The sequence below is a fragment of the Xiphias gladius genome, chromosome 22 (genome assembly GCF_016859285.1).
Source record: "Xiphias gladius isolate SHS-SW01 ecotype Sanya breed wild chromosome 22, ASM1685928v1, whole genome shotgun sequence".
NCBI classification, from domain to species: Eukaryota; Metazoa; Chordata; class Actinopteri; order Istiophoriformes; family Xiphiidae; genus Xiphias; species Xiphias gladius.
In genome coordinates, this window is record NC_053421.1 from 21,166,127 (window position 1) to 21,179,599 (window position 13,473).

At 41.6% G+C, this 13,473-nt stretch overlaps 1 protein-coding gene across 1 annotated transcript; it reads right to left on the minus strand.

The window, feature by feature from the left end:
* Window positions 1-453: 453 nt before the first annotated feature.
* Window positions 454-10,706, minus strand: lin28aa (lin-28 homolog Aa). The gene is made up of 4 exons (XM_040117413.1): window positions 10,697-10,706; window positions 9,510-9,682; window positions 5,071-5,255; window positions 454-1,183 (listed from the first exon to the last, which is right to left on the minus strand). Exons 1-4 carry the CDS (start codon window positions 10,704-10,706, stop codon window positions 964-966), a joined length of 588 nt encoding a protein of 195 aa, XP_039973347.1. The 3' UTR covers window positions 454-963.
* Window positions 10,707-13,473: the final 2,767 nt, after the last annotated feature.

Genomic DNA, 13,473 nt, shown 5'->3' on the forward strand with positions numbered 1-13,473 from the left:
CACCTGTACATCACTTCAGCAAGATGAGCAGTTCAACCACTGGATGTCAGCAAAAACAAGATTTTCAGGAAGTGTTAAGTCACTCTTTAAGGAGGTATATTACAACTAATGGCAATCCTGTGTATATATTGTAGTGCAAATAGGATTTGATTGAATCCCAATTCAAATCTCAATCTTCAAAGCTGAATTCTGAGAATATTTGGTTTACCATCAGCGGTTAGCATAGACCATGCACCTTTACATGGCCAGCAGAACATTGGATGAAAATATTGAAATGACAAAAAACAACTCTGGAAGCTGGAAACCACTTCTGGTCCGACATTCATTTGGCCCCAGGACAAATGGATGGTCAATTGCAATATTGGCAGTTGCCAATACATTGCCTTCAGCTATACCCTAAATCCCATCCCATGTGCCCCCCACCCACCCCCCACCCCCTCCCACATGTCATGTGTAAGCTAACATTCATTACAGAGGTACTAACGGTCAAGTCTCTGCCTTGTCGGATAGCGACATGTAAAAGTAAGGAAAAAGACTAAGTGGTAAGGCAGCAAAAGTGTAGCTCCATACTAAACACACTGACTGAGTGTTACGAAAAAAAAAAGAGATATAATGCCCACGGGAGAGGCACAGTATCACATAAAAAAAACAGATTCTACAAAAACTTATCAAAATAATCCGTTATATGGCATTTGCTACAGTCTTAAACCCCTCAAAAGACAGCAGTGATTCATACATTTAGAAAGCGTCCTGAGTGCAATAGTACAGCAGTATTCCTGAGTGTTACACCAAATGAAAACAAAAAAATTTCAGCAACATTCTTCATGGGCAATTTTTTAAACCTGAGGTAGTTCCAAAAGCAGCTTCAACAGGTGGAAGGAGATCACGTGTCCCATCTCTCCATCAAAGCAGTTTGATTGGCCTCTGTGCTTCCCCCGGCGTCAGTGTTGCCTGATTCCTCGTTTAATCGGAGGTCTCGGGAGGCATTGCAGAGTGGCTGTGCTCCTCTTCATCTCCTTTCAAGGAGGAGGGTTTTCCCTGAGAGCCCGGTGAGGACTGTTGTGCTTTGATTGGGCAGTTGGCAACCATGTGGTCGATGCTCTGGCAGAAATGGCACTTCTTGGGCTGGGGTGGTAACTTGCACTCTTTGGCATGGTGGTCCAGGCCTCCGCAGTTATAGCACCTACGAGAGCAGAGAACCTTCAGTCAGATATAATGTGTGCTTATACCTTCAGTGATTTTTTTTTTTTTTTTTTTTTTTTTAAGCACTTAGGGGTAAATAAGCTTTGGTCACCACATTGTCATATCATCAGCATTTGAGTTGATGTTGATTACTTTCAAGCAAACAATTGCCTATTTACATATCCAGTAGTTACGGAGCCACATTAGCATTGTTTTTTCTTGTTTCTGGTCTTCTGGCAAATGTGTCCAATATTCACTCTCCTTTAGCTTTAAGTTTGTTCTTCACTTACTCATAAGGGAAATATCTGTCTCTGCTCCACTATGTTCACCAACTAGTCACCAGCTTTGTCTTTCTGCTGTTTGATGCTGAGCAGGTTGCATATCGGTTTTTGGAGCTTCTTTACTTAAGACTGCCCTCTGCGGCCGAAAAACGTTGCCATGAGAGTGGTTAGGAGTAAACCAAAACAATAAAGTTGCGGGCCAGAGAACCAAAACAATGTGCTGAAAGACCCTATAAAGATCAACAGAGCTCCGAGATCACTGAGTGACCCAGTGATGAATATGAGAACAGCCTTATAGTGTTAAACTTTGCACATACTTTACATCATCCAGTGAAGCTTAAACATCTGAATGAAGTAACAATTACCAAAACACGTTTTTGAGTGGAGGGAGACTTTATTTTGCACCTGTTTGACCACTAGATGGCTACATTTCACCGGGAATGACTTGAGATTGCATTTGATCATAAATCCTGCAAGGGCAATCGAGGTAACACCACACTGCCCTTTGAGGAGCACACCAGGTTGCACATCTAGAAAACATGTCATAATGTTTTTTAACTGGTCAAAAATTATATCTAAAAGTAATGACATTTTCTTATTAGCAGCCTTATGAGCAAGTAGGAGACTCTGGAAAGGGGTAAATATTCAAGCAGACTACAGAACTGCAGTACTTAAGCGGCAGGGCTCCTATTTTCCATGGACCTGGTATGGTTACCATGGCATGTATAATCTAAGATATTGTGAACAGCTTGTCCTATTTGTCAGTTTATCACTGCGAAAAGCTTCCCGTTGGACTCTATTGTGTAAGACATCCGTTTCATCAGCATTGAACTTTAGAAATGAACACCATGAGGGGTCAGCGGGAGCCGTCAGCGGGCGCCATCAGGGGTGCCATTGGCCACCTCTGTTCAAACATAATCTATAGAATGGCCACGCGTGCAGGGGCGGAAGACAGATGGGTGGTGGGCGTGGGGCAGTCAGTGGTTGTTACCGCAGGACCCCTGCCACCGCTGTAGCAGCAGATGAGGTTTGGACAGGTCGGCTACCGAGGGGTCAGCGCAGCTTAGGAACAGCAATGGTAGTGTTGGTGTTGATGTCTATACTGTTACATCATAGAAGCTCCCCACATCAGCATCCATCAGAAGGCAAGTGGAGGGAAGGGGAAGTGGCCCCTTTGTCTAAAAAAGCTGCAGTAATGACCTTTGAACCCTGACCCCACCCACCCTCTCCTCAGTCCTCTAACCCCCAATTCCATCCCAGCCCCCACCCCTCTTGCATTTACTCATACACTGTTGCCATGACAACAGTGACCTTTCACCCCCTTGCCCAGGCTCTTGCATCTGTTATCAATTAAATGGACAGAAGCTTTTCCCCCTCCGTCAGTCATATAGCTCACTCCGGTGTTAAAACATGAACTCAAAACCAAAAACTGGAATCAAACATGATATTGTTTACTCCTGTCCAAAAGATGTCCAACTTTTGGCTATAAATATGACCAATCAATCATAGAAAACTCCATGAAACACTATCCTATTTTGCATAATAAAGTACAATAGAGGGGAACAATATCTTATCCATGGAGCAGTGTGGTCTAGAGAGAGTTATTGAACCACAGCGGGCCTCCAAGGACTCTTTGAGGCAGTAATTATTTCTGTTCTCACACTGACTACTCTCTGGCTCTAATCACATCTGACAGGGGTTGAAGTTGATACACCTCTAACCCTTTGCTATATTGATAGTCAAAGAATGATCCAAAAATCAAGGCCCCCTTAGCTCTCTTTTTTCTCTTTCACTTGTAGGGACATTGTTACCGTTATAACGATGTCAACAACAGGATACTGTATATATGCAGATTGATCATTAAGTTTTTGCTTTTTCTGTAACTTTCGCAAGACCTGGACTGAGGAAATCAGCTCTTGTTTTTCAAGAATTGTGGCCATATTCAGTTCAAATGAAAATGCTGTATGAGAATCACTATTTTTGTAGTTGTATATTTTTCTTGCAGCATCAAAGACAGTCTCACTCCAATAATGTCAAGTAGAAAGAAGAAAGCGATGGAATTATCAACAAACTCATAATTTATACAGATTAATGTTTATATTATTTGAATTGTAATGTTTGGATTATTAGTTTGGTTTTGGAGTTACAAATCACATTGGTAGAAAAGGTTTAGGAAGAGCGAGAGAGTCATTGGGTGTGAATTCACTTGGGGCCAGCAGATTTAAACAGTTATTGATCCGGGTCACACGTCAAGCCTGCTGGTATGACCCTTGCTACCACTAGAGGTGGGGGTAGAGGAAGAGGAAGGAAAATGGGGAGAAACTAAAACACCATTGTATATCTGATCCAAAGTGGACACAACAATGACTGTTTGTGGACTGTTGAGCTATTGAGCTTTTAAAAGATCCGTAATGTAAAGGTGCATGATTTGTTGCTCTACAGTGAAAACCGGGTATATCCAAATTTGGTGATTTTTAATGTTTTTTTTTTTTTTTTTAGTACACTGATACATTATGTGTTTCTTTGCAGGTTGCATACTCTTTAAGCTAAATAAACCATTTGAAAACCCACTGGACTATCTGAAAAATGCTTTATCACAAAGCTGAAAACACTCCTGTTTTTATTAATTTATGAAAAGTTGATGTTTTGTAGATGAATAGTTTTCACAGAACAGTGGCAATTAATGGAGATCTGTATCTCTTATATATACTGTGGTGGGAACTTGTATGAGATCCTCTCAGTATATTTTCGTGTATGAAATTAGTTGTGTTGTACTGCTAGCATTGTTTGGCAGCCTTGGGTTTTGGATTTCATTATTTTAGAGTTCTCCAGCTTGATTTTTAGCAAAATGCCTTTTGGTATACATGGGTTTGCATCCAACATAACACAGAGACAAATAATGAGGTGCACCATTTTACCAACATCTCACGGAGGCAATTATATTATACACTTTAGTCATTTTTAAGTTTATCGGACACTGATATACAAATGGTGCCATATTAATGGAAAATCCAACATGAAGTGTCTTAGTAAGGTGGTGTTCCACCTTGAGCCTCTGCAACAGCTTCATTGTTTGCTTGTCATTGATTCTCAAAGTCTCTGAACTCTACTGGGGGGATGAAGAACAGTCTGCTAAAAGATATTCTCTCATTTGGTGTTTTGATGATGATAGAGCGCAACGTCAAACACATTATTCCAAAAACTCCCATAGGTGTTCAGTTGGGTTGAGATCTGGAGACTGTGAAGGCCCATAGCGATGGGTTGATGAAGCATTGTTGAAGCACTGAGGCTTGTTGTGTTCACATGGGACACATAGAAATACCACTATAGAAACTGTCCATAACTTAGCCATGAACATTTAAAATCAAAATATTTCCATACTGGGGATATAAAGAAAGGTTAACATTGTGTTGAGATGGGGCCTATCACTAATTACCATAACATTGAAACCATTCAGTGAGCCCTTGTTCCCTGTATCGAGGCATCTGCAGTTGTTATGACTGCATTCATTTACTCTGGTTTTTCCTTTAATTGGTCAACCATCCGTATTACAAGGAGCAAAAATTAAAGTGTCTTTCCTGTCCCCCCACAGTTCATCCTCACTTACCTATCTCCCTTTGAACGTCGCTTCTGGACCTTCTTGCCTTTGGGTCTTCGCTCACTGCCCATACAGTGGATGCCACCTGGTCCTGTAACTCGCTGAGACTCCAAGCCCTTAGATGACTTCTTGAAGGTAAACTCGACCGCCTCGCCCTCCTTCAGGCTGCGGAAGCCCTCCATGTGCAACTTGCTCTTAAAAGGGAACATAGGAAGAGGATTTAGCATCAAAATTATTGTTTGGGGTTTGAGGAACTCCAGTTCTGTGGTGTGCAAAGCCCCATACTTCATGATAAGTATGATGGAAAGCGTTAAATCACAAAGGGGTGAATAAATATTTCAGTTCTTTTCACCATCACAGTTATACTGTATATAGTGATGATTTTATTTTTCAAATTGTGCCATATTATACCACCAGTGACCAAATCGCCTCAAAAGTGAGCCTGTGGAGACTTTGACTCTTGTGAACAGACCCTATCCCCACATCAAGGTCTGATAGTACTTATCAGGTGTCTGGTATTTTAAGGTGATCACTATTTGTCACCTGATAAATAAACAAGCACTACAAAGCTTGCTGTTCCCGCTCTACTGAGCAGTTTCCACACACACTGCTTTGCATTAAAAGCCACTGTTGTCTTAATGCTGCTTTGTCTTTTTGTTGTGTTTGAGTGGTAAACCTGATGAGGATAACCTTCAACCCATCCCCCCCCTCCGGAGGAACAGCATTCCTCACTGCTGCCCCCACCCCCATCCCTCTCTCACCCACATCACATAGCTTTTCAACTAACATACTGACCACCACCACTAACCCTAAACTGCAGGATGCGGGGGTTAGTGCTGGGGTTGGGGGTGGGGTGAGAAGGCAGCGTGGCTTCTCTGGGAGGTTGGGGGTCAGGGTGACATTCCTTGGATAGTTGTTTGGCAGAAAGACATGGAAGATAAAAGTTGAGGGAAAGCACAAATGACTGATATCTCTCTTTGATAGTATTGTTTGAACATGTGACACCTTTTTTTTTGGTGAAAGAATCGTGTTTGGAGAACAACAACATTGGAGACGCTTAATTAATCAACAATGGTGCAACAATGGAACCGGTGGTTCGAACACGCTGCGATTAAACAATAAACTAGCCTCTTCCTTACCTGCATATTCATTCACTGTTCACATGAAGTGACTTTTGAGAAGGTACCTTGATAATAGTGTGTTGCCAGAAAACACGTCCGATTGCGAAAGAAATGAAAGAGAGATGAAGGAAAGGAAGGTGTGGTTTGGTTTTGAGGGTAAAACCTTGAGACTGGCTAACACAACATGGGAAACCCCTCTCTAAAATTCCCTAGGTGAGATTAAATTGTCACAGCAGACTGAAGAAGATAAGATCATGATGTAGCATGTTTGTTTTGACAGACCTTAATCGCATTTGTCTCTCTCTTTCATTTAAGTAAAGTCGCATTTATCTATCAATTATGAGCAACAGTCTGCACTCTGCATATGCCAAGACCACCAGGTATCAAACTGAGCTCTTCAAAGTACACAGTTTGTTGTGAGGAAAGTCTGGGGTCCATTTTAAACCAAATCCAACACGAGAAACCTTTAGGGTAGGTTATAATTTAAAAAGATAAAAGTTGTAAATCTCCAAGATGCAGCTTCAGATTAATGACACTTTGGAAACCAAAATGTATGTTGGAATCATTACAAACAGAGCAAGTGGATCTATTGAGTTTCAAACTAACAACACCTTCTGCAATGAAAGAAAAAAAAAACAAAAACCCCGTCTTGTTTAATCCTGCAATGTTCACTCATAGTCGAGCATCTGCTACAAAGTCCTGGGCAGTGAGGAAACACGATTGGTGAGCCCTGATAATTGAGTGGCAACATGGACATCCACAGAGCCCCTGTCCCATCAGGCCTCTCTTCCCTGCTGACCGTTAACCCGCTTCCTCTCCCATGTGTGACCGTCCCCACACCCATAGCAGACCCTCACCAGCCGCATGCCCGCATCAGGTTATTAACAAATACACTTACACACACGCAGGTACAGGATCAGAGTGGGGCCTTTTAACTTGGATGTACGACCTGATGTTGAGGAATTATTAGTTGGGTCAACTGTAAACTCTGTCCAGAATGTGTGTGGAAGCCCAGTGAGGCAGAGAGAGACATCAGAGCAGCGAGGGACAATAGTAGGGCTGCTGCTGAGACGGAGGGGCTCGGTCATGGCCGAGGGGTGCTTCATTCGGATGCATGGCTCTATTGTCCACCTGCACAAAGGCCGGTGGACCCTGGGAGTTAATTTTCCTTGACACTCGGTCACTAATTTTAGGGATAACGCCTTTTGCGTTGCCATAACACTTGTACATCCATCACTGACACGCGTGCGTCTAACATCTCTGGTGACAGAGAGGGAAGTGAGTCATTGGTTTTCTTGTGGGTGAACAAATCTTCAGTCAACAATCACAGTGAGGTCATTGCTTAGGTAAAGCAGCATTAAAACTTTTCTGGAGCACTAATCAACTGTTGTCATGACAGAACATTTTTTTGCACACTGGATTGGAGTTTTTAAGCACCTCATGGCACTAAACCTCTAATAACACCGACCACTTCTTTATACTTTATTTTAATTCTGTCTACCTGCTGGAGCACCAAACTGTAGGTTTCCACCCTCAATTCAACTCATATTTTGGTTTGCGAATGACTAAGCAAGCCCCAAACTTCCTGTGTATATTCAAACAATATTTCAGTTACAACTGTTCCTAAGAAGAATGAAATTTCTCTATATGCATCATCATGAGTCGTGAGCACACTGCAGGAAAACAGAAACCATTAAGAGCCACTTGTGTGTGAAAACATGCAAACTAATGAGCGTAAACTCTGGATGGTAGACCCTCTTTATATGGATGTATTTATAGCAAGATAAAGTTAAAATGTTTTAAAAAGGAATTGCACTTTGGAAGAGAAATGGCCCCACAGCTGGATACCTTGGAGAGTGGTGACGTAGTGGTGTGTGGACAAGGAAATTCACCTAAAAGAAAAAACCCTGAGATCCCCTTTGCTCTTTAAAGCTGGCATAACACTACCACACACAGACACAGGAGATTGAGCAGACAGCAAAGAGCCTCTAATCACTTTATGACAGGAACCTTGAGGTGAATGAACAGCTAGTGGGGACTCCTCTCATTCACATGCTAAGCCTTTATCTTATCAGGCAGCAATGGAGGCACTCAAGCACATGAGAAGTAGGAGGGAAGCGCACCCCTGCCTCCCCATCCCTACCTCCAACTCCACCATCACCACTGTTTAAAAAGCTGGGTGAAGTGAGGAGATTTCTTTCATTTTCTTCGGCGCGAGAAAGAAACAACAAAACCTCCAGCGAGGAGTGAAATACTTGATCAGAACAGCACCGACTGCAAGATCACATTTATCCGAATGCGTGACAATTTTCACAGCCCCCGGTGGAAACATTCGAGACGGTCTCGTCGCTATGTTAAGCAATAAGTGAAAAATATACCACAAATAGCACCGATCACGAAAACTGCCTGACATGTGTGTGTGTGTGTGTGTGTGTGTGTGTGTGTGTGTGTGTGTGTGTGTGTGTGTAAAATGCATATTTTAACCTTTAAAAATAAGTGCTCACCTATCCTGATTATATCGTGACGTCTTCATTGAGGCAAATCTGTTACCCCATAAAACATGTGAGTTGTTTTTACACTTTTTCGACACATGCATCGAGAAATTTAAAAAAAAAAAAAAAAAAAAAGAAATGCACTCATTATACTCTAAAGTGAACGTGAAAGTGAGTGTCGACAGGTCACGGCTTCAGTCGAGGATCAATCACACGAGGGCCCGTTTTCCTAGGGCTCGCGCATCACGCACTCTGATCTATACCACGAATGTATCTCACAAACACTGATGCTGACCCATTCACACGTGTACGCTCTAATCGCACTTTCATGTCTCCATCACACTGCACCAGTGTCCCTCTAGAAAAACCACGAGGGACGTCCGCAGCCCTCCCGCAACACGTCTCCCCACCACACTCTATAAAAACCACCAGCGTAAAAACTGCTTAAATATATATCACTTGTAATCTCACCTTGAATTAAACACATGAAAACCCCTGCAAGTTTTCAGTGCCCTTTGTATTTTTCAGTATGTCTATTCTCGTATATTTGTTTTACTCAGGCTAATGAGTCATTGCAGCTTGTAGCCTACGAGGTTGTTTTTTTTTGGGGGGGGGGCTACATTTGTTAAATTGCAGTGGAAACAGGTGGGATGAACTCGCTGCTGCTGCTGGTAAGAAACTTATCTTACTTACAGAAAAGTACATTTCCAGACCTAGAAATGTTTATATTTTCTTGCAGTGTTTCGGACCGTAATCGAGTTTAGAAGGGACACGAACGTCTCCTTTTTACCGAGTTAGTCTACACCTCCAGCCCCGGAGCAGACGGCCGTCCTACCTGGTGGACAAACACATCAACCGGTTCGTCCAGTGGCACTCCCTCCCGGCTGGTCATGGACAGGAACCCGAAGCCCATGCGGACGTTGAACCATTTACACACGCCGACCCCGTGGAACGACTGCGAATCCTCCTCGGTGCTCGGTCCTTCGTCCTCCTCGGTCTTACACACTCCTGCGATGAAAAGCGTAGGTAAAGTTACAGAAATGTCAACTCTGGCAGAGGAAATTGTGTATAAAGAGCACGGATTCTTTCCAAAAAAAAAAAAAAAAAGACAAAATCACTTCATCAAGGTTTAAGAGCCGAAAAAGTTTTCTTCTCTTTCTCTCGCGTTGCTGCATCACTAATCAATACGGGTCGATGAAATGAAGACACGCATGAAAAGCTTAGGCTGTATTTTTGGCTTCATTTAGATCACAATTATCACCACTTTAGTAATAATAATAATTAATACCATAACACTAATACCAATAATCATAATGGTAATCATAAAAAGAAAGAACTGAGCCGCATGCCTTCTCAATGAGCTTGCCACGAGTTTGTGCAGAATAAGTGATCTAGGAGTCTGCTTGATGTCACAATTTCTAAAGAGCGTTTAATGCATTGATAGACACGGATAGCAGATCACGTGTTTGAACAATGTTGGAAAATGTGCCATTACAATCAGATAGACAGTCCATCAGAAAACGACTCAATTAACTCGTTAAAAAAAAAAAAAGAAAAAAAAAACCAAAGCAGCTTGTTTAGTTACTCAACCTGTGAATTCCTGGTTCGAAACAGAGCCCATGTCTTCAGTTCTGCCTTGAGTCAAAATTAGCACCCAAGCTACAGTATCCTTTTTTTTTTTTTTAACCCTCAAGATGGGGAATCCTCGCAGATAGCCACTTTCATGCAAAATGCTGTGAAACGCAGAAGCTGCGCAGCGAGAGGGAAAGCGGGAGAGGGGGGTAAACAAAAGAGGGCTGGCAACCTATTCCCCCTAAACAATAAGGGGTGGGGGGGGTGTTAGGGGGTGGGTGGGGGGTCACCGGGTAGTTTTTTTTTTTTTTTCTGCTGAAGACCCCCCCACCACCACACCGAAAAAAAAAAAAATCTCAAAGACAATGCAAGGAAACCCAGCCCCTTCAGAAACCACCTCAACCATTCACAGAGATAACCCCCCCCCCCCAAGAAAAGCTCCAGACCTACCTTCTGCCATGTTTGAGGGCCAGTTTGCTCCCGGTGTTCGCTGCTGCCGTGTCTCCTCTCTTTGTTTTACGGAAACGCGTCCGTGGCTCCCCTGCAGTGGTCAGCGCCGTTGGTCAATACAAATGACCATTTCCACTCCAGCAAACCCCCCCCACCCCCCACGCTCTCGGTCACGTCCACGTGATTCGCAATTATAGTCCCCGAGGGATTGGGCTGCATATTGTGTAATAGAAGGGCCCAGATGTTGGAAGTGACCAATAACTTCTAACCAATCATCACTGAATTGTTTTTTTTGTTTTTTTTTACATAACACTTCCACCACTACTGTTCTACTCCCAGTAAGTTCAGTGAACTCATCAATTTATACTGTAATTACGGTGCGATTACAATACTGTCATTTCTTTGCAGGACAAGACATAAAACGTGGGGAACCTGCTTTCGTTCAGGTATTTCTCAAACGACCAGTGCCCTGTCTGAAACTGGTTTGAATTATGACACTAACGTGGGCGGAATTGGCAGTTAGCTTTACCCCGGGATAGATCTTTTATATCTTATGTATATACATGCACTACATGTACCCAAAGTGGGGTGACAATGGGAAGAAGATGAGTAAGAGTAAAACCTGGTTTTGCTTCATTTAAAACATCCAATCTGACGTTTTTTAACGTTTATTACTATTATTTTGTTTTATTTATTTTTTTAAATTATGAATTAATTATAGATTGGAACAGGACGAGATTTAGTTTACAGTGCTGCATATTTTGTTTCGTGTAATGTGTGTATTGGTTTCCTTGTGATCACTGAGTTGGTTAGCTGCTGTCCCAACATGAAAGGTTTGTAATGGTAATCGAGATGAAACATGGAGGGGGGAGGGTTTTTTTCTTTGCCTTCTTTCTTTCTTTCTTTCTTTCTTTCTTTCTTTCTTTCTTTCTTTCTTTCTTTCTGTCTTTCTTTCCGTGCAGCAGAGGAGGAAGAGCTAAACTGAGTCAAACCACCGAGGCGACGAGTTAAAGTTTAGGAGAAAATGAGGGCGGACTTAGAAGTAAACTATGATTTAAAATCAGTTAAAACAAAACAAAACTAAACAAAACCAAACCAAAAAAAAAAAAAAAAAAAAACAGCCCACAAAACAAGGTGGCATCGTGAAAACAAGCCAGGCTGGTCAAACGAATTCACGGATCGATAGTGATTGATCACATCATGTTAAAAATGTTGACTCGTATCCTTGTGTGGATGATGGATGAATCAAAGACAGAGCAAATCTGAAATGATCTTTTAACTGAGCCCAGTCTTGAAAAAGATTATTTCATAGCCTAATGAATTGAAACTAATACTAATAATAATGGTAACAATGGTTTACAAACACGGGAGCATAAAACAACCTAACGAGTATTTCACTGTCAACAGAGGCTAAAGCAAAAACAAAAAAAAATCTGAAATTTAAATGTAAAATACGTATATAATATATAAACTATTTAAAAAAGTACATTTGAACGTTCAAAGAAATGAAGGGTTTGGCTTAATGGTCGAGCCTCACGTGTGATTTACTAGTTGAATGAGTTGCATTTTTCTGTGGACATCAACTGGAAAACTACCTCGACGGTTTTTTTTTTTTTTCTTTCTCCTCTCTCTTCTGGGTGGAAGCTGCGGCTCCATCTCCGAGTACATACCGCCCGCCGGGTGCTTCAGAGGTGACCTGCCGGGTTCATCGCAACCACCACGACGACCCCTTGTGGACCCACAAACCTCGTGTATCTCCGCTCCCTAAACGTTACGTATGCGACGGCGTTAAGAATCCCAAAATTGTGGGAACGACAAGAGCACGGATCAGGGGGAAGACAAGTCGTGCCCCACACCAAGTGCTTTAAAATGTTAAGTGGGCGATTTTAGGAAATAGAAAAACAAGCAAACAAGCAAAACAAAAAAACATTCGGCTACTTGGTTTAAATTATAGTCTAATATCAAACATACACCTGGAGCTTGGCGGAAATTGCTGTAAGATACGAAAAGCGAGAAATTTAAATATATGAAAAACATTTTTTTTGTATAAATCCGGTTAACGCACTTTTAAAATTAATCAAAGCATGTATTCCTGTCCCTGTTTTCCCCTTCTTGAGTTTATGGATCATCTTGACCTCGTGATAATTTTTCTATTTTTTTTAAAAATGCAATTGGAAATTGATATTTTACTGTGAGTTGCTGAGATGGAAGATGGCAGTCTGTTTTTATTTATTTATTTTTTAATTTACAGTTATTCTCACACTCTAATATTCCTGGTAAAGTTTATCGTGCGTTTTTGCAGTTTTCAAATCTCCGTATCCATCATGGAATTCCTCCTCAGGTTGTAAAAGTCATTTTTCTGGTATAACCTGAAATACGTTTTTAGTCATTTTAAGGAATAAATCTGAGGCAAGAAAGAAGTGAAAAGAAGTGAAAAGAGAAGAAACGAAAAGAATGAGGAAAAAGAGATTACAATGAGTGACCTCGATCTTTAAACTCAGCAACGTCTTCTTCACGGTGGTGCAAAATGCTTGACTGGCCTTGAAGAGGCACTAATTATTACTAATTACTAATTATTTATAGACACTAATCGACATTTTAGCCCCCGAAATCCGGTAGTAATATACTTGCTTTGCCCATTTTCCTTTGGCTGAGAGCAGCAGAGCTCGACAGTCAGTTTTACTGTAATGAGAGGGTACATTTTGTTGGACAGATGTCTGAAAAAGTCAGGTGTATTAGATGGATTTTATTTTATTTTATTTTTATTTTTATTTTTT